Here is a 19,422-nt window from a genome sequence, read left to right as displayed (position 1 = left end):
ATCAGCATCCCCAGGGCTCTCCAGGAGGAGCTCAGCCATGGGACAGGATCCCACCCTGGGCTCATTCCCCAACAGTTTTTGGCTCCCTGGGGATGGGTGGCACCTGCTGGGCTTGGCCCCAAAGGACACCCCATGGCAGCCACCCAGCTGCCTCCATCCCAACGGGCACTCCCTGGAAAAAAACTGGGAAAACAACCTTCCTGGGGCCAGTCCTGCCGTGGGGAGAGGGGTGGGAGAGCTGTGTCCTTCCTCTCGACTTCCCCCTGGGATTGGGAATGATGCTCTTTGCTTGGCAGCAAAACCCAGGGGAGCTCAGCCCTCAGATGGATCCTATTGGATCCCCAGGGAAGAACCAGGGACTGGGAAGGGCTTCAGGAATGCTCCATCCAGCCTGGATGAGGCCTTGGGGCTGCAGGGCCAGGATCTTCCCCCTCCATAGCTCTGCCTTCCCATCCCGACCCCTTTCCCTGACATTCCCTGATCCTTGATCCCTGCCCCCTCCCCACGCTCTGCTCCCTCCTTCCCCAGGCAGCACAACCCCAGCCTGGGGATCACCAGCTCTGTCCTGCTGCTTTCCTGCTCTTCCCCTGCAGGATGACCCCAAAACCCCCCCTGAGCCCCTCAGACCCCTCCAAAACCCTTGCTGAGGAGCTGACAGGGAGTGAGACCTTACCTGTGCCACCACCTCTGTCCCCCTTCTCTCCCTTGGGGCCTCGGTCACCTGGAAAACAAAGAGGATGGGGCAGCAATGGGGCTGAAGTCTCAGTGTTCTCACCAGCCTGAACCAGCCTCAACCATTCTTTAACCATTCTTAACCATTTTTATCTATTCTTTAGCCATTCTTAGCCATTCTTTAAACATCCTTAACAATCCTTAACCATTTTCAACCGTACTTTAACCATCCTTAACCACTCTTATCCATTCTTTAACCATTCTTAACCATTCTTTAACCATTCTTATCCATTTTATCTATTCTTTATGCATTCTTAACCATTTTTAACCATTCTTTAACAATCCTGAACCATTCTTAACCATTCTTATCCATCCTTAACCATTCTTTAACCATTCTTAACCATTTTTATCTCTTCTTTATCCATTATTTAACCATCCTTAACAATCCTTAACCATTTTTAACCATTCTTTAGCCATCCTGAACCATTCTTAACCATTCTTGTCTATTCCTAACCATCTTTAACCATTCTTATCCATCCTTATCCATTCTTTATCCATCCTTATCCATTCTTTATCCATTTTTAACCATTCTTAACCATTCTTAACCATTTTTATCTTTTCTTTATCCATTCTTATCCATTCTTTAACCATCCTTAACAATCCTTAACCATTTTTTAACCATTCTTAACCCTTCTTTAACAATTCTTTAATAATTCTTATCCATTTTTAGCTATTCTTTATGCATTCTTAACAATCTTGAGCCATTTTTAACCATTCTTTAACCATCCTTATGCATTCTTTAACCATTCTTAACAATCCTTAACCATTTTTTAACCATTCTTTAACCATCCTGAACCATTCTTATCCATCCTTAACCATTCTTCAACCATTCTTTAACCATTTTTATCCTTTATCCATTTTTATCCATTCTTTAACCATCCATAACCATTCTTTAACCATTCCTAACCATTATTTAACCATTTTTATCCATTCTTTAACCATCCTGAACCATCCTTCTTTTGAACCATCCCGTGTCTGCAGCTCCTGGGGAGCTCCCCCAGCCTGGGAGGGAAACTGAGGCACAGAGCAGTACCTGCCCTGTCAGCCCTTCTCCCAGAGGAAAAGAAAAAGAAGGGAAAGAAGGGAAAGAAGGAAAAGAAAGAAAAGAAAGAAAAGAAGGGAAAGAAGAAAAAGAAGGAAAAGAAGGAAAAGAAGGAAAAGAAGGAAAAGAAGGAAAAGAAGGAAAAGAAGGAAAAGAAGGAAAAGAAGGAAAAGAAGGAAAAGAAGAAAAAGAAAAAGCAAATGTGCAGGAAATTCTTGCCCTTTAGCTTGGAGGCTGAGGGGAAGGAGGGATTGGTCCCTTGGGAGCTGCAGCTGGAGGAAAGCTGCCTGCAGCTGATGGGATCCAGATGAGAACAACCTCCCCCCTCCTGCCCCGGGACAGCAGCCAGAGAGGCCTCACGTGATGGGCTCCCACCACCTTCCTTTCCCCAGAAAAAAGCTGGAAAAGCAAGAGTTTGTCCTTCAGAAAGCTGGAGGAGAAATGTTTTCCTGCTGGGTCCTGCAGGGAGGGGGGGAAGGTGGAGCTGGAGGGACAGGGATGGTTTTGGTGGAGGTGTTGGGGGGACTGGGGGCACCCACAGCAAGGTTGGGGAGAGAACCAAAGGGTGTGGGGTGGTGAGACCCCCAGGGAAGGGAAATCATCCAGAGGGACCTGGAGAGGTGGGACTGGGAAAAACCCCATGGAGCTGAGCAAGGGCAAGGGCCTGGCCATGGATGGGGAAAATCCCCAGAACAGCTCCAGGTTGGGTGGGGAATGGCTGGAGAGCAGCCCTGAGGAGAAGGACTTTGGGGGTGTGGGGGGAGGAGAAGCTCAGCATCACCCCAGACATCCCCGTGTTGGTCACCCAACCCCACATGTGTCCATCTCTGGGGTCCCCATCAGCAGAAGGACACGGAGCTGTTGGAGCCAGTGCAGAGGAGGCCCTGGAGCTGCTGGGAGGGCTGGAGCAGCTCTGCTCTGGAGCCAGGCTGAGAGAGTTGGGGGTGTTGAGGCTGGAGAAGAGAAGGCTGCAACGGGGAGACCTTAGAGCACCTTCCAGTGCCTGAAGGGGCTCCAGGAAAGCTGGGGAGGGACTTGGGACAAGGGCCTGGAGGGATGGGAGCCTGCGAGGGGGAAGGGTTTGCAGCTGGGAGAGGGGAGATGGAGAGGAGATCTTGGGCAGGGAGGGAGGGAGGGAGGGAGGGAGAAATTGTTTGGTTGGACTTGGTGATCTCAGAGGTCCTTTCCAGCCATGAGCATTCTGTGATTCTCAGGTGTGGGACATGGGTTAGTGGTGGCCTGGAATAAGGTGATGTCCTGGCTGGGCTGGAGTGGGATAGGACAAGGGGGAAGGGTTTGGAGCTGGGAGAGGGGAGATGGAGAGGAGAAACCCAGAGAAGCAAAGATGAGGAGGGAAACCAGTGCCCCAGAGGCAATCCTTGCCCTGAGATCTGGTTTGGTCAAGAAACTGGAGTGGTGCTGGGTCCATCCCTGGGGTCCCCAGCAGCAGAAGGACACGGAGCTGTTGGAGGCCCTGGAGCTGCTGGGAGGGCTGGAGCAGCTCTGCTGGGAGACCTGGGAGCCTTGGGGTGGGTGTCAGGCACCAACAAAGAGCACCCAGCTCTCCAGAAACTGGAGATGGGCTCAGGCTGAAGATGCCAAGATGTTAAAATGAAGCCCAGGGGTCTGGAGGAGCAGGGACTGGGTCTGGATGGGTCAGGAGGAGGAGGAGGAGGTGCAATGGGCATCTCATCCCATGCCAGGGACCACCAGAGGAGCTCTGGGATGGGTTGGTGCCTCTAAGCACAAGGTTCTGGGGGTCTTTCTGCTCCTCATCCCCAACCTGCACCACTGCAATAGAACCCCAGAGTGGGTTGGGTGGGAAGGGACCCTAAAGCTCCCCCAGTGCCCCCCCTGCCATGGTCAGGGACCCCTCCCCAGCCCAGGGGGCTCCAAGCCCCATCCAACCTGGGCTGAGACACTGCCAGGGATGGGGCAGCCCCATATCCCATGGCCCCTGCCCTCTGTCCTTCCCCATCCACCCTGGGTTTTTTTCCTCCAAGTCCCTTCATCTCTTCACTCTCCTGGAAGATATTTTCTTTTTCTCATTATTTTATCTTTTTCCCTCCACCCCCAGCTCTCTCTTCCCCCCCTCTCAGTGCTGAGCAGAGGACACCCCTTTGGTGGCACAGCTTTGCTGACATCACCCTGGGCTCACACCCAGCTCCTCAAGGCATCAGGACAGGAGAAAATCCCTCCCTGGGGACAATTCCCCCAGGACCTGGGATGGAGAGACCCTCAGGGCTGGGACAGCCCCCCCAGCCCCTTGCTGCTCCTCCTGGGGGGTCCTTGCCTGGTGCCTTCACCCGACACCATCCGTGGCTTTGCTCGGTCACTTCCCAGCCTCACAGTTGGGTTTTTTGGGAGCATCCACACAACTCTGTCCCAGAAGTGTCCCTCCCATCCTCCTGCTCCTGCCCATCACCCCTGCTCCCCCCCAGATCAGCCTGGCTGAGAGCAGCAGGGCACAAAACCTGCCAAAAAAACCTTGGGGAGGGGGAAAAGAGCTCCTGGAGGGTCTGGAGGGGGAGGTGGGACCTGGGAAGCATTTCCCAGGAGATGCTGCCAAACTCCCATCTTCAGAGGCAGGGATGTTCCACCTCCAGAGCCTTCTCCTTGCCCTCTGCCCGGGCTGGGATTTCTCTCCCTGCCCCAGGTTTCTCTCTAGCTGGGTGATCCCAACCTTGGCTCATCTACTGCTGCTTCCTCCTGAAGGATGCTCCCCATGGAAGAGGGGAGAAAACTGATGGACACTCAGTTCCAGCATCCTTTTCCTCATTTGGAAAATCCTCTTCCTTCCCCCCTCCCCCCATCCCCGGGGTGATTTTTGAGAGGGAAAAAAAAAAAACCCAAACCCACATCAAGGGTAGGAAAAGACCAAAAAGGGCAGGAGCCTCAGGACTCTGCTGCAGAGGGGAGCAGCTGCTCCTCATCCTGGGATTTTTACAACCACGGAATCACAGAACAGTTTGGGTTGGAAGGGTCCTTAAAGATCATCAAGATCCAACCCCCCCCAGCACGGGTAGGAGGAGGTTTTGGGTGAGGAGCCTGATCCACCCCAGCTGTGTCCCCACCCCGGGCCAGGCTGAGTTTCCTGGGGAGCCAAAAGCTTGGAGAAGTTGTTGGGGGTGTGCAGGAGCAAGGGAAACAGGTCCCTGATCCAGCCTGGCCTTGGAGTGCTGCCTGGCTCGGGGTCTGCTTCCTATAAATGTCAGGGAATCCCAAAAGCTCCATCCAGAGCCTGCTGGGTTTGTTACTGCTTGGAGATGAGGTTGGATGGAACCCCCTTAGCTCAGCACCCCGACCTCCAGGAGGTGGGAAAGGGGGGGAGGGCTGTAGTTTGGGGGTCTCTGGAAGTGTCCCCATCCCCACGGGGAGGTGGAGGGAGGGGGGGGTTGTCCTGTCCTGTCCCCTCCTGTTCTGTCCCATCCTGTCCCATCCTGTCCTGTCCTGTCCCCTCCTGTCCCGTCCTATCCTGTCCCATCCTGTCCCGTCCTGTCCCGTCCTGTCCCGTCCTGTCCCGTCCTGTCCTCTCCTGTCCCCTCCTGTCCTCTCCTGTCCTGTTCTGTCCTGTCCCGTCCCGTCCCGTCCTGTCCCCTCCTGTCCTGTCCTCTCCTGTCCTGTCCCGTCCTGTCCTGTCCTGTCCTCTCCTGTTCTGTCCTGTCCCCTCCTGCCCTGTCCTATCCTGTCCCGTCCTATCCTGTCCTGTCCCCCCCTGTTCTGTCCTGTCCTCTCCTGTCCTGTCCCATCCTCTCCTGCCCTGTCCTGTCCCCTCCTGTCCCCTCCTGCCCCGTCCTGTCCCCTCCTGTCCTGTCCTGTCCCCTCCTGTCCCCTCCTGTCCCTGGGGGTCACCCATCCCCCCAAGGGACACCTGATGGTGGCATCTCCAACGCACCCCAAGGATGCCTCCAAGAAGTGCCCAAGGAGAAGGCATCCAGGGCCTGGCTGGAGGAGCCCTGGGGATGGATAAACCTCACAGTGAGGGTGCTGAGGCCCTGGCCCAGCTTGCCCAGAGAAGCCGGGGGCTTCCACCCCATGGCCAGGCCCTTGTCCTTGCTGAATTCCATGGGGTTTTCCCAGTCCCCCCTCTCCAGGTGCCTCTGGATGCTTCCCCTTCCCTGCTGAGCACCCGGCACAGCTCAGGAAGTTCTGCACCACCCCCAGGAGGGAAACAGCACCCAGAGCTTCCAGTGACACGGGATGGAGCGATGGGAAGAGCTCCAGAAAAGTCCTTCAAGACCTCCATTCACTGTTATCCCAGCAGCCACGGGGCCTGGGGAGCCATTCCCAGCAGGAATGTCCCGACTGGGATGAGCAGAGCCCTTGGGCTGGTAGGGGAGGAGCAGATGGGTGCTGATCCTTCAGGAGATCTCCTGGCCTTGGGCTGCAGCTTCACACTGCTCCCTCAGCACAGGAGGGCTTGGAGGTGCTGGGATAATGCTTGGACTTGAGGATCTTAAAGGACTTCTCCAACCAAAATGCTGGCAGGATCCTAAGGAGGCCACAAGCAGCCCCTCACCTCCTGCACCCCCTTCCTACCCGAGACCTGAAGCTTCCTGGAGCTGCCCTGGGAGGTGGCTGAGGTGTCCCTGGCCAAATCATGGAATCCTAGAATCCCAGAATGGGCTGGGTTGGAAGGGACCTCAGAGCTCATCAAGTCCAACCCTTGCTCCACTCCCCCCGTGGTTCCCAGCCCATGGCACTGAGTGCCACATCCAGGCTCTTTGGAAATATCTCCAGGGATGGAGAATCCACCCCTTCCCTGGGCAGCCCATTCCAATGGCTGAGCACCCTCTCTGCAAAGAATTCTTTCCTAATATCCAACCTAAACCTCCCCTGGCAGAGCTGAAGCTCTGCCAGGGGAGGTTTAGGTTGGATATTAGGAAAGAATTCTTTAGTCCATGCCCTCTTGTCCCACTGATATCAGCCCAACCCCCCCCTGGCTCCAACCTCCTTTCAGGGAGTTGGAGAGAGTGATGAGGTCTCCCCTGAGCCTCCTCTTCTCCAGCCTCAACACCCCCAGCTCCCTCAGCCCTTCCTCACAGCACTTGTGCTGGATCCCTTCCCAGCCTCCTTGCTCTTCTCTGGACCTGCTCCAGCACCTCAATCTCCTTCCTGAGCTGAGGGGCCCAGAACTGGACACAGGACTCAAGCTGTGGCCTCCCCAGGGCTGAGCACAGGGGCAAAAATCCTTCTCCTAAGGACACCAGGAGGTGGGGAAGGGATGGGAGACAAGCTCCTGCCCTGGGCTACAAAGGGCTTTCAAGGTATAAAAGGTGCCCAACCCCGTGGCTACCACCTGTGAAGGATGGGCAACCAGGGGCAACACGGGGGGCTCAGCCCTTTGGGGGTGACACACTCTGGGGGACACACAGGAGGGAAAAGAGGCTGACAGACAATTAATGCCTGGAACCTCCTCCAGGAGGGACAGGAACAGTCCCTGGCCAGTGCTCCCAGGTCCTGGTGGCCAACACCACCTCCAAGCCTGAGATGACCTCAGGAGGGACAGGAGGACAGGAGGGACTGTCCCTCAGGAGGGACAGGACCATTCCCTGGCCAGCTCCAGGCATTTCCCAGCCCTGGACAAGGATTCCAGGTCCCGGTGGCCAATGTGGCCACATCTCAATGTCCCCATCACCCCCAAACTCTGGGATGAGGAGGTCACCACTTTGCTCCCCTGGGAGCTGCCTCTCTCCTGGGCTGGGCTCCTCCTGCCCACCGGGTGTTTTGGGGCAGAAAAAGCAGCTTTTGGGGCTTATCCATCCCGGGGGCTTGGGGTGCAGCACGGAACTGCTGCTCAGAAGCTCCCCTGGGACAGCTCTGTGCCCCAAAATTGCTGCCCAGGGGGGGCTGAGCTGCTGCCAGACCCAGCAGGACCTGGGAAAGGGCCCCAGGAAACCAAACCCCAGGAGCATCCGGAAACCCTGCGGGAGCCGAGGGTGGGAGGGGGCCCCAAAATCCCCAGGGAGCCCTGCTGAGGGTTGGGTGGGGTCTGGGTGGGGGTCTGGGTGGGGGTCTGAGGGCCTGGGTGGGGGTCTGAGGGTCTGGGTGAGAGTTGGGGTGGGGGTCTGGGTGGGGGCCTGGGTGAAGGTCTGGGTGAGGGTCTGGGGAGGGTCTGGGTGGGGGTCTGAGTGGGGGTCTGAGGGCCTGGGTGGGGGTCTGAGGGTCTGGGTGAGAGTTGGGGTGGGGGTCTGGGTGGGGGCCTGGGTGAAGGTCTGAGTGGGGGTCTGGGTGGGTGTCTCAGTGGGGGTCTGAGTGGGGGTCTGATGGTCCGGGTGGGGGTCTGAGGGTCCGGGTGGGGGTCTGGGTGAAGGTCTCAGTGGGGGTCTGAGGGTCTGAGTGAGGGTCTGGGTGGGGGTCTGAGGGTCTGGGTGAAGGTCTGGGTGGGGGTCTGGGTGGGGGTCTGAGAGTCTGGGTGGGGGTCTGGGTGGGGGCCTGGGTGGGGGCCTGGGTGGGGGCCTGGGTGGGGGCCTGGGTGGGGGCCTGGGGAGGGTCTGGGGAGGGTCTGGGTGGGGGTCTGGGTGGGGGTCTGGGTGGGGGCCTGAGGGTCTGGGTGGGGGCCTGGGGAGGGTCTGGGTGGGTGTCTGAGTGGGGCTCTGGGTGGGGGCCTGAGGGTCTGGGTGGGGGCCTGGGGAGGGTCTGGGTGGGCGTCTGAGTGGGGGTCTGGGTGGGGGTTGGGGTGAGTTTCATCTGCAGACTCCCAGCTGAGGAAGATTTCCTCTCCCTTCCAAGAGCTCAGGGTGGGTGCCCACGCCAGGAGTCCCAGCACCATCACATCCCTGACCAACATCCCCACCCACGGTCTCCAGAGCTCCTTTGCTGCCCCCCAAGCTCCTCCAGACCCCCCTCTGCATGCAGGAGCTTGCTCCTTACCTTTGAACCCCCGCAGCCCCACTGGACCTCGAGGCCCCAGGTCCCCTTGGTCTCCTTTCAAGCCCCGGGGTCCTGGGGGCCCTCTCTCCCCGGGGAGTCCTGGAAGAAAGGACAAAGCAGGGAAATGACCCCCCAGAAACCTCAGCCAGGTGGTCTCGAGGTCTTGGCCAGGAGCTGGGGACCACCTGGGAGTCCTCCACATCCTCTGTTTCTCCACCCAGCCCTGGAGCTGGGATGGGTTCAACCCAGAGCTGGGCTGGGGACACAGCTTGGAGCATCTTGAACCTCAGATAGAGCCCCAGGGCTGGAGAGCATGGAGGGAGGAGGAGGAGGAAGGAGGAGGAGGAAGGAAGGAGGAGGAGGAAGGAAGGAGGAGGAGGAAGGAAGGAGGAGGAGGAGGAAGGAAGGAAGGAGGAGGAGGAGGAAGGAAGGAAGGAAGGAGGAGGAGGAGGAAGGAAGGAAGGAGGAGGAGGAAGGAAGCAGGAGGAGGAGGAAGGAAGCAGGAGGAGGAGGAAGGAAGCAGGAGGAGGAAGGAAGCAGGAGGAGGAAGGAAGCAGGAGGAGGAAGGGAGGAGGAGGAGGAAGGGAGGAGGAGGAGGAAGGGAGGAGGAGGAGGAAGGGAGGAGGAGGAGGAAGGGAGGAGGAGGAGGAGGAGGAAGGGAGGAGGAGGAGGAGGAGGAAGGAAGCAGGAGGAGGAGGAGGAAGGAAGCAGGAGGAAGGAAGGAAGCAGGAGGAAGGAAGGAGGAGGAGGAAGGAGGAGGAGGAAGGAGGAGGAGGAAGGAGGAGGAGGAGGAAGGAAGCAGGAGGAGGAAGGAAGCAGGAGGAAGGAAGGAAGCAGGAGGAAGGAAGGAGGAGGAGGAAGGAAGGAGGAGGAGGAAGGAAGGAGGAGGAGGAGGAAGGAGGAGGAGGAGGAAGGAGGAGGAGGAGGAAGGAGGAGGAAGGTGGAGGAGGAAGGAGGAGGAGGAAGGAGGAAGAGGAGGAAGAAGGAGGAGGAGGAGGAAGGAGGAGGAACTGGAGGCAGGGGGATGCTGGATGTTGCCAATGAAGGAGCAGGAGGTGCCCACGGGTCTGGGTGTTGTGGGGGATCTGCTGGGGGCTGATCCCAGGGACCCTCCTGCAGGGCACTGGGGCAGGGAAGCTGCACCTGAACTCCAGAGTTCTCCTCTCCAGAGCTGTGACCACATCCAGAAAGAGACCTGGAATCTGTGGTTCCCTCAGGAGCTCCTCCTGAAGCTCAGCCCTCCACACCTCGTTTTGTTGGGTTGGGTTTTGGGTTTTTTGGTGTTTTTTTGGTTTTTTTGGTTTTTTTTTTGTTTTGGTTTGGTGGTTTTTTTGTTTTTTTTTTGTTTTTTTTTTTTTTTTTTTTTTTGTCAACCACAAAAAATTAAAAAAACAAGAAAGGAGAGGAGCCAGAGGATCCATTCCTGGTGCTGGGCAGAGCCCAGGAACACAGCCACGGGGCTGTCAACGCACAAAAAACCCCAAATAAACCCAAAATAAAATCCATTGATGGGGGGGGGGGAATGAGCTGAAAACTTGGAGAGAGAGAAGGAGAAAGGAGCTGGGGATTCCAGGCTGGATCTGCTGCTCCTGAGGGTCCTGCTGCACACAGCAGGGAGGGGAAACTGAGGCACCAAAAGGGGAGATTTTGTACCCAGGGAAGGACCTGGGGCTCAGGTGTGGGAACTGCCCAGGGGTCGTCTGCAGCAGGACGGGGAGATGGGGACATCTTGGGGGCAGGAGATGGGGACACCTGGGATGGAGGAGGGGACACTTTGGGGGGAGAAGGGGACAATCTGGGGGGAGAAGGGGACAATCTGGGGGGAGAAGGGGACACCTTGGATGGAAGAGGGGACACCTTGGATGGAGGGGACATTTGGGTGGAAGAGGGGACACTTTGGGAGGAGAAGGGGACACCTTGGATCCAGGAGGGGACACTCTGGGGGGAGGAGGGGACACCTTGGATGGAGGAGATGGGGACACCTTGGATGGAAAGGGGGACACCTTAGATGGAAGAGGGGACACTTTGGGTGGAGGAGGGGACATTTGGATGAAGGAGAGGGGACACCTTGGGAGGAGAAGGGGACACTGGATGGAGAGGACACTTTGGATGGAGGAGGGGACACCTTGGGGGGGGAGGAAGGGACACCCTGGATGGAAGAGGGGACCCCTTGGATGGAGGAGGGGGTACCCTGGATGGAGGAGGGGACACTTTGGGGGGAGAAGGGGACACCTGGGATGGAAGAGGGGACACTTTTTGAGGAGGAGGGGACACCTTAGATGGAAGAGGGGACACTTTGGGTGGAGGAGATGAGGACACCTTGGATGGAAAGGGGGACACTTTGGGTGGAAGAGGGGACACCCTGGATAGAGGAGATGGGGACACCTTGGGAGGAGAAGGGGACACTTTGGGGGCAGGAGGAGACACTTTCGGGGGAGAAGGGGACACTTTGGATGGAAGAGGGGACACCCTGGGAGGAGAAGGGGACACTTTGGGTGGAGGAGGGGACACTCTGGGGGGAGGAGGGGACACTCTGGGGGGAGGAGGGGACACTTTGGGTCCATGCCCCATGGGCAGGATGGATCCTGTCACCCTGAGGTGCCAGAAGCTCTTGGGGCCTGGAAGTCCCCTCCAAAGGGGAGCTGCTCCAGTGCCTCGAGGCCACCCCCAGCTCCTGGGTGCCAAGGCAGCACTTTGAGGTTTGGCTTCAACAGAGAAAGAGCTCTGAGCTCCAGTTTGTTCTTTGAGAGGTGGGGTGGGGGGGGGCTGTGTTCTGCTGGGGTTTTAATTGAATTTCTCTCCAAAACAATGGTTGGAATTTAGAAGGGGGAAAAAAACATAAAAAAAAAAAAATCCTTGGCATTCTTGACATTGAGAAAATGTCCCCTGAAAAGGCTCTGAGGTTCAGCTGGGTCCCCTCCCCCAGGCTGGGGGACCCCACACCACGTCCCCATGGGGTGCTGGCAGCAGCCCCAGAACCCTGGGTGTGGGAAGCCTGGGGTGGTGGCCAAGTTCTGCAGAGAGCTGAGCTGGGTGGCTGTGTCCAGGGGCTCTGGGGACACCAACCTGCTGGTGAGGGACCCCCAGAGCTCTCACTCTGCTGGGGACAGCTGGGAGGGATTTTTTTTGCTCCTAAAAGCTGGCAGGGCTGGGGCAGCAGGGTTGGTCCTGGTGTTCTTCAAGATGTGCAGATGGAATCCCCACATGGGATGGGTTGGAAGGGACCTCAAAGATCACCTGGCTCCATGGCCCATCCATTCCTCCCTCATCCCACCCATCTACCCACAGAATCACAGCACCCCAGAGTGTTTTGGGGGGGGAAGGGACCTTCAAGTTCATCCAAAGCCATGGTCAGGGACCCCTGCCAGAGCCCAGGGTGCTCCCAGCCCCATCCATCCTGGCCAGGGAGGTCCCAGGGGATGGGTTGGGAAGTGCCCAAGGGTCACCAGGTTGACTCCATGGGCTTTGGGGGAAGGTTTGCAGGGATCTGGGATGTGATGTTCCTTACCTTGCAGCCCAGGCAGGCCAGGCAGACCAGGTTCCCCTTCCATCCCTTCAGCGCCTTGGTCTCCTTTGGGTCCTGGGGGCCCTGAAACACACCAGGAGTTGGGGAGCACCCATCAGGCTCCAGCTTTGCAGCAAATGGATGGGTGTCCCCACCCCCCCATCACCCACCCCACCCTTCCCTGGGTGCCCAGAGCCTTGTGGAGAGGAGGGAAGTGGTGGTGAGGGAGCTTGCCAGCACCTTTCTCCCACGACTTCTGGGATGGGAAAGGCCAACCAGGAATCCATCCGCATCCCTGGCACAACTTCCACCCTCCAGCTGCCTCCTGAAGCTCTCCAGGTGGGAGCCAGTGGCAAGTGGAGCTCCTCAGGGCTCTGGTGGTGCTGAGCACCCTTGTCAGTGCCACGGACAAGGGATCCAGAGGGATCCTTTCCATCCAGAAGGACCTTGGCAGGGCTGGAGAAACGGGCCAGTGCCAACTGCATCAGGGTCAGCAAGGTCCTGCACCTGGGTCGGGCCAAATCCCAAGCACTCTGGGGTACAGAGTGGGGTGAAAACAGCCCTGAAGAGAAGGATTGGGGGTGCTGGCTGAGCAGGAGCTGAGCAGGAGCCAGCAGTGCCCTGCTGCAGCCCAGAAACCAACCTGGGGGCATCCAGAGGAGCTTGGGCAGCAGGTCAGGAGAGGGGATGCTCCCCCTCTGCTCCTGTGAGACCCCCACCTCCAATCCTGCATCCAGCTCTGCTCTCCCCACCACAGGAAGGACACAGAGCTGTTGGAGGTTGTTGGGTGCCAGTAAACTGCTCCAGCCCACCCAGCTGATGCCCTTAGAGGAGTCCAGAGATGGAGGCTGTAAAAGCAAGGTCAAGTGAAGCAGAAGAAACTGATGTGGAAACATTTAGTCCCTGCATCCCCAGGAGTTCATTCTCTGGGAGTTCTGAGAGCAGCAGAGCTGTCAGTGCTGGCTCTTGTTCTGCTGTTCCCAAAAGAAAATCCGTGTTTGGGTTTTCCAGCTCTGTAGTTTCCCTGGAAAGCAGGAAAATGGCCCCGTGGAGCTGAGCATCAGGAGATGGGTGCTGCCAGGCACTGCCAGCTGAAGCACCGAGGCTGCTGGAAGGTTCTTGGAGAGCAAAAACGTGGCAGTGAGCCTTGGGTTTCCCTGTGTGGGGAGTGGGAAAGTCTCCTGGGTTTGTGGGAAGGGGCCCAGCTGGGTGGGTACAGAAAGAAGGCAGCAGAGGAAGAGGCTCAGCAATGGTGTGTCCAGCTCTGGTGTCCCCAGCACAGGAAGGACACAGAGCTCTTGGGATGAGTCCAGAGGAGGCCACAAAGCTGATCCAGGGGCTGGATGGAGCAGCTCTGCTCCCAGGAGAGGCTGAGGAGCTGGGATTGTTCAGCCTGGAGAAGGAGGGAAGGAGGGAAGAGAGAGAGGAAGAGAGAGAGGAAGAGAGAGAGGAAGAGAGAGAGGAAGAGAGAGAGGAAGAGAGAGAGGAAGAGAGAGAGGAAGAGAGAGAGGAAGAGAGAGAGGAAGAGAGAGAGGAAGAGAGAGAGGAAGAGAGAGAGGAAGAGAGAGAGGAAGAGAGAGAGGAAGAGAGAGAGGAAGAGAGAGAGGAAGAGAGAGAGGAAGAGAGAGAGGAAGAGAGAGAGGAAGAGAGAGAGGAAGAGAGAGAGGAAGAGAGAGAGGAAGAGGAGAGGAAGAGGAGAGAAAGAGAGAGAAAGAGAGAGAAAGAGAGAGAAAGAGAGGAAGAGAAAAAGACAAGACTCCAGGGGGACCTTAGAGCTGCCCCCCAGTCCCTGAAGGGAACCTCCAGGAAGGCTGCAGAGGGACTTTTCCTGAGTGTCCAGTGACAGGAGAAGGGGAAATGGATTGAAAGTGCAGGAGAAGAGGTTCAGGCTGGATCTGAGGAAGAAGTTCTTCAGCAGGAGGGTGCTGAGACTCTGGACCAGATTGCCCAGAGAAGCTGTGGCTGCCCCCTCCCTGGAGGTGTTCAGGGCCAGGTTGGATGAGGCTTGGAGCAGCCTGGGCTGGATCAGAGGTGTCCCTGGGCATGGCAGGGGGGTTGGAGGGGATGAGCTCCATCCCTGGATGTGTCTGAGGGTCCTTGAGACGTGGGGTTGGGGGATGTGGTTTAGGGGTGAAGAGTAGGGGGGGTGGTTGGACTCAATGATCCCAAGGGTCTTTTCCAACCTGAGAGATTCTGTGATCTCCCTCCCAGCTTGGGACATTCTATAAGTTTTCCAACCTCTTGGAATTCCCTTTGTTTGAGCAGGAGTTGCGACACCTCCAGTGAAAGAGAAATAACAAATAATTATTTTTTTAAAAAATAAAGATAAAAACAAGCATTTTGGAAATACTGAGATGAACTTTTAGGAGGGGCTTTGCCCCCTCCCCCTGCTCTCCTCAGGATCCAACCCATCAGCTTTGCAGTCTCATCTCTCCTGAGCCAGCAGAAGATCCAGGCCCTGGGAGGATCCCCTGGTCCTCAGCAGCCTGCAAAGGGCTGAGGCTGCAAAGCTGAAAGCAATTAGGAGCTCAGTCAAGTGGAAGAAAGAATTTGAGGAGGAAAAGAAAATAAAGAGACCCAGGGGATGATAGGAAAAAAAATCAGGGCAGAGAGAGGCCTGGAAGGGTCATTTGGTCTTTGTCCTCCCGAGCCAAGGCAAGAAGTGGAAACTGTTGTTGTTTTCCTAGAAACCCTCCAAGGCATCACCTCCCAGGTGTGAGGGGGGACACCAACCAGCCAGGGGGATGTGGGGGCTCCAAAGACTCAGGAGAAGAAGGGAAGAGGTTGTTCAGCAGCCCAGAAGAAAGAGGATCTGCAACCATGAGGCAGGAAGGAGAGGGGTCCTGAGGAGATGGACCCCATCACACCCAGGGAACCTCCAAGTGGGAGGAGGTCAGCAGCTGAGAGAGGAGGAACTTTTCCTCTTCCCTGGGTGATGCAGCTCTCCAGACACTGATCCTGGCCCCTGGGGATGTCTCCAGAACAAAAGGACATGAAGAACAATGGAGAACTCCCCTGGGAGAGCTGAGGACAATGAGGAGGTGGGAAGAAGGGGAACCCCATGGGTGGGGGTGCTGGGAAGCAGAGTTCTCCAGGATGGAGAAGGTCCAGCAGTGATCAAGAGCTGGATTCTCCAGGATGGAGAACCACAGAATGGGTTGGGGGGAAAGGGATCCTAAAGGTCACCTCATTCCACCCCCTGCCATGGTCAGGGACCCCTCCCCCAGCCCAGGGGGCTCCAAGCCCCATCCAACCTGGGCTGAGACACTGCCAGGGATGGGGCAGCCACAGCTTCCTTGGGCAACCTGGGCAACCAGGGGCTCAGCACCCTCACCCCAAGCAATTTCTCCCTCCCATCTCAGCCCCAGCTCCCCTCTCCCAGCTCCAAACCCTTCCCCCTTGTCCTATCCCACTCCAGCCCAGCCAGGACATCACCTTATTCCAGGCCACCACTAACCCATGGCCCACACCTGAGAATCACAGAATGCTCATGGCTGGAAAGGACCTCTGAGATCACCAAGTCCAACCAAACAATTTCTCCCTCCCTCCCTCCCTCCCTCCCTCCCTGCCCAAGATCTCCTCTCCATCTCCCCTCTCCCAGCTGCAAACCCTTCCCCCTCGCAGGCTCCCATCCCTCCAGGCCCTTGTCCCAAGTCCCTCCCCAGCTTTCCTGGAGCCCCTTCAGGCACTGGAAGGTGCTCTAAGGTCTCCCCATTGCAGCCTTCTCTTCTCCAGCCTCAACACCCCCAACTCTCTCCCCCTGGCTCCAGAGCAGAGCTGCTCCAAGCCTCTTCCTTCCCCACCATCCCAAGCTGGTCCACAGGACCTGCAGTTCTCTTCTCTTTCCCCTTTCAGCCTCAGATCTTTGAAGGAAAAGAAGCCACCTCTCCCTTGCTGCTCCCCAGTTCCCCCCCAGCAGCTGGAGTGGGATCCAGCCCAGCAGATGTGGGGCTCCCCAGTGGGGACATCTCCACTTGAGCAGGGGGAGCAAACTTCCCCTTGGGAACTTGGAGATCCAATGGGACACGGAGGAGTGGGAGATCCCAGAGCAGCAAGAGAATGAGCAAGGAACCAGCTGCCACTTCCTGACACCAGGGAGAGAGAAAAGCCCAAGGGAGGGTGAACTCTGGGCCTTGGAGACAAGTGAGGAAAAGGGAGGAGATGTTGAGCAGTCTGGGTGCTGGGGAAACCCTTTAAATACCCCCAAAAAAGGGGGATCAGCAGAAGTAGGGTCAATGGTCGAGAGTTCTCAAGGCTGGGATGTTTCCTTCACCATGATGAGGGTGCTGAGCCCCAGGTGTCCCAGAGGGGTGGGAGATGCCCCATCCCTGGGACCATCCCAGGGGAGGTTGGATGGGGCTCTGAGCTGCTGGAGATGTCCCTGCTCATGGACTCACTGCCCCTGAAATGTCCCTTCCCAGCCAAACCATTCAGTGATTCAGTGATTTTGGAGGACCTGAGGGTGGTAAAGGACGAGAAGACAGAAGAGAGGAGGAGAAGACAGAAGAGAGGAGGAGAAGAGAGGAGGAGAAGAGAGGAGGAGAAGAGAGGAGGAGAAGAGAGGAGGAGAAGAGAGGAGGAGAAGAGAGGAGGAGAAGAGAGGAGGAGAAGAGAGGAGGAGAAGAGAGGAGGAGAAGAGAGGAGGAGAAGAGAGGAGGAGAAGAGAGGAGGAGAAGAGAGGAGGAGAAGAGAGGAGGAGAAGAGAGGAGGAGAAGAGAGGAGGAGAAGAAGACAGAAGAGAGGAGGAGAAGAAGACAGAAGAGAGGAGGAGAAGAAGACAGAAGAGAGGAGGAGAAGAAGACAGAAGAGAGGAGGAGAAGAAGACAGAAGAGAGGAGGAGAAGAAGACAGAAGAGAGGAGGAGAAGAAGACAGAAGAGAGGAGGAGAAGACAGAAGAGAGGAGGAGAAGAGAGGAGGAGAAGAGAGGAGGAGAAGAGAGGAGGAGAAGAGAGGAGGAGAAGAGAGGAGGAGAAGAGAGGAGGAGAAGAGAGGAGGAGAAGAGAGGAGGAGAAGAGAGGAGGAGAAGAGAGGAGGAGAAGAGAGGAGGAGAAGAAGACAGAAGAGAGGAGGAGAAGAAGACAGAAGAGAGGAGGAGAAGAAGACAGAAGAGAGGAGGAGAAGAAGACAGAAGAGAGGAGGAGAAGAAGACAGAAGAGAGGAGGAGAAGAAGACAGAAGAGAGGAGGAGAAGAAGACAGAAGAGAGGAGAAGAAGAAGACAGAAGAGAGGAGAAGAAGAAGACAGAAGAGAGGAGAAGAAGAAGACAGAAGAGAGGAGGAGAAGAAGACAGAAGAGAGGAGGAGAAGAAGACAGAAGAGAGGAGGAGAAGAGAGGAGGAGAAGAGAGGAGGAGAAGAGAGGAGGAGAAGAGAGGAGGAGAAGAGAGGAGGAGAAGAGAGGAGGAGAAGAGAGGAGGAGAAGAGAGGAGGAGAAGAGAGGAGGAGAAGAGAGGAGGAGAAGAGAGGAGGAGAAGAGAGGAGGAGAAGAGAGGAGGAGAAGAGAGGAGGAGAAGAAGAAAGAAGAGAGGAGGAGAAGAAGAAAGAAGAGAGGAGGAGAAGAAGAAAGAAGAGAGGAGGAGGAGAAGACAGAAGAGAGGAGGAGGAGAAGACAGAAGAGAGGAGGAGGAGAAGACAGAAGAGAGGAGGAGGAGAAGACAGAAGAGAGGAGGAGGAGAAGACAGAAGAGAGGAGGAGGAGAAGACAGAAGAGAGGAGGAGGAGAAGACAGAAGAGAGGAGGAGGAGAAGACAGAAGAGAGGAGGAGGAGAAGACAGAAGAGAGGAGGAGGAGAAGACAGAAGAGAGGAGGAGAAGAAGACAGAAGAGAGGAGGAGAAGAAGACAGAAGAGAGGAGGAGAAGAAGACAGAAGAGAGGAGGAGAAGAAGACAGAAGAGAGGAGGAGAAGACAGAAGAGAGGAGGAGGAGGAGGAGAGAGGAGGAGAAGAAGAAAGAAGAGAGGAGAGAGGAGGAGGGAAATGGAGTCCAAGGGCTGGCTGGTGAAGGCAGTGAAGTGGTTGGTGATGGCTGAGGGCACGTGGTGGGAAGCCCTCTGCTCCATCCCTGCAGGACAAAACCTCCTGGCCTCCAGCCTGTCCACCCTGTCTCACTTCCAGGGCCAGGAGAGACCTTTGGGAGCTTTGGGAGACCTTTGGGCACTTTGGGAGCTTCCTTCCCAACATGGACTGGGGGAGCATTTGGAGAGCGCCAAGACCCCAGAGTCCAAGGGGATGGAGACACCCAAGCCCTGCAGACACCTAAAAAGTCTCTGATGGCTTTGTCACACCCCAGGACATCCCCGGGGACTCTTTTCCTCTTCCACCACCACCTCCCCAAGCACCAGGGACCCCTCCTTTGTGCCAGGGGCTCGGCGGAGCGGGCAGGGAGCTGCTCCCGGGGGAGGTGCTCAGCTTACCCCGGATCAGGGAGATGTTCCTCAGGGTGAGGGAGTGCTCCCAGTCCTTGAGGCGCAGGTCCTCGGTGACGTTGTTGAGGACGGCCAGCTCCTGCTTCAGCTGCTCCTCCAGGGAGACGTGGAGGAGCCTCATGTGCCGGGCGTCCCGGGTGGCGTTGCCGACCAGGACCTGCAGGTCCCGGATGGACGTCTGCTGGATGTGGAGGTGGTAGGAGAAGGTCCTGTTGATGGTGTCCAACCCCCCGCCCAGCACCGTCACTTGGTCGCTCAGGTTCTCCAGCCTGCTGCCCAGCTGGCCCAGGAGGTGCTGCTGGTGCTGGAGGAGCAGGCGGCTGCTGTTGCCTTCCACCCAGAGCTTGTAGAGCTCCTGCTGAGCCCCATCCCCCTGCGTGGCCAGGCTGTCCCAGAGCTGGGACACAGCCCTGTCCGTCTGGCTGGCCTGGCTCTGCAGGCTCCAGAGGAGCCCTTCCAGCTTCTGCAGGGAGCCCGTCAGCGAGAACAAGGAGTCGGAGTGGTTCTGCAGGAGGTCCTGGAGCCTCCAGACGTGGTCCAACACCTCCCCCTTCAGAGGGAGGTGAAGCAGCTTCAGCTGCAGGTCCCGAAAGCTCTCGTTGAGGTGGTTGACGTTCCCCAGCAAAACTTTCAGGTCCTCGGGGGATGTTTGGGGCCTGGAGACTGCGAGGGATGGAGAGGAGGAGGTATCAGAAACATCCCCCCCAAACCGTGGAGCCGGGGACCCTCCTTAAAAAGGGAAACATTCCCTCTTCCCGAGGAACCCTTGGACACCCCCTGGGCCCTTGGTGTTTGGAGGTGAAAGCCCTGCCTCAACCCCCCCCAAAAAGCTGACCCCACCAGCCCCTCT

At 57.1% G+C, this 19,422-nt stretch overlaps 1 protein-coding gene across 4 annotated transcripts in view; it reads right to left on the bottom strand.

Moving 5' to 3' along the window:
• The window catches only part of SCARA5 (scavenger receptor class A member 5), a 45,395-nt gene that overhangs the window by 12,719 nt on the left and 13,254 nt on the right, over positions 1 to 19,422 (bottom strand). For all 4 annotated transcript variants that reach the window (XM_071742348.1, XM_071742347.1, XM_071742350.1 and 1 more), the window contains exons 4-7: positions 18,561 to 19,235; positions 12,156 to 12,236; positions 8,648 to 8,746; positions 674 to 721 (exon numbers count right to left, since the gene is read on the bottom strand). In XM_071742348.1, coding sequence (XP_071598449.1) covers positions 674 to 721; positions 8,648 to 8,746; positions 12,156 to 12,236; positions 18,561 to 19,235 — 903 coding nt within the window. The remainder of the gene's footprint in view (positions 1 to 673; positions 722 to 8,647; positions 8,747 to 12,155; positions 12,237 to 18,560; positions 19,236 to 19,422) is intronic.

The sequence above is a fragment of the Heliangelus exortis genome, chromosome 3 (genome assembly GCF_036169615.1).
Source record: "Heliangelus exortis chromosome 3, bHelExo1.hap1, whole genome shotgun sequence".
Taxonomy (NCBI): Eukaryota; Metazoa; Chordata; class Aves; order Apodiformes; family Trochilidae; genus Heliangelus; species Heliangelus exortis.
The sequence above is the reverse complement of the archived record's forward strand: the minus strand, read 5'-3'. Positions and strand labels throughout refer to the sequence as shown.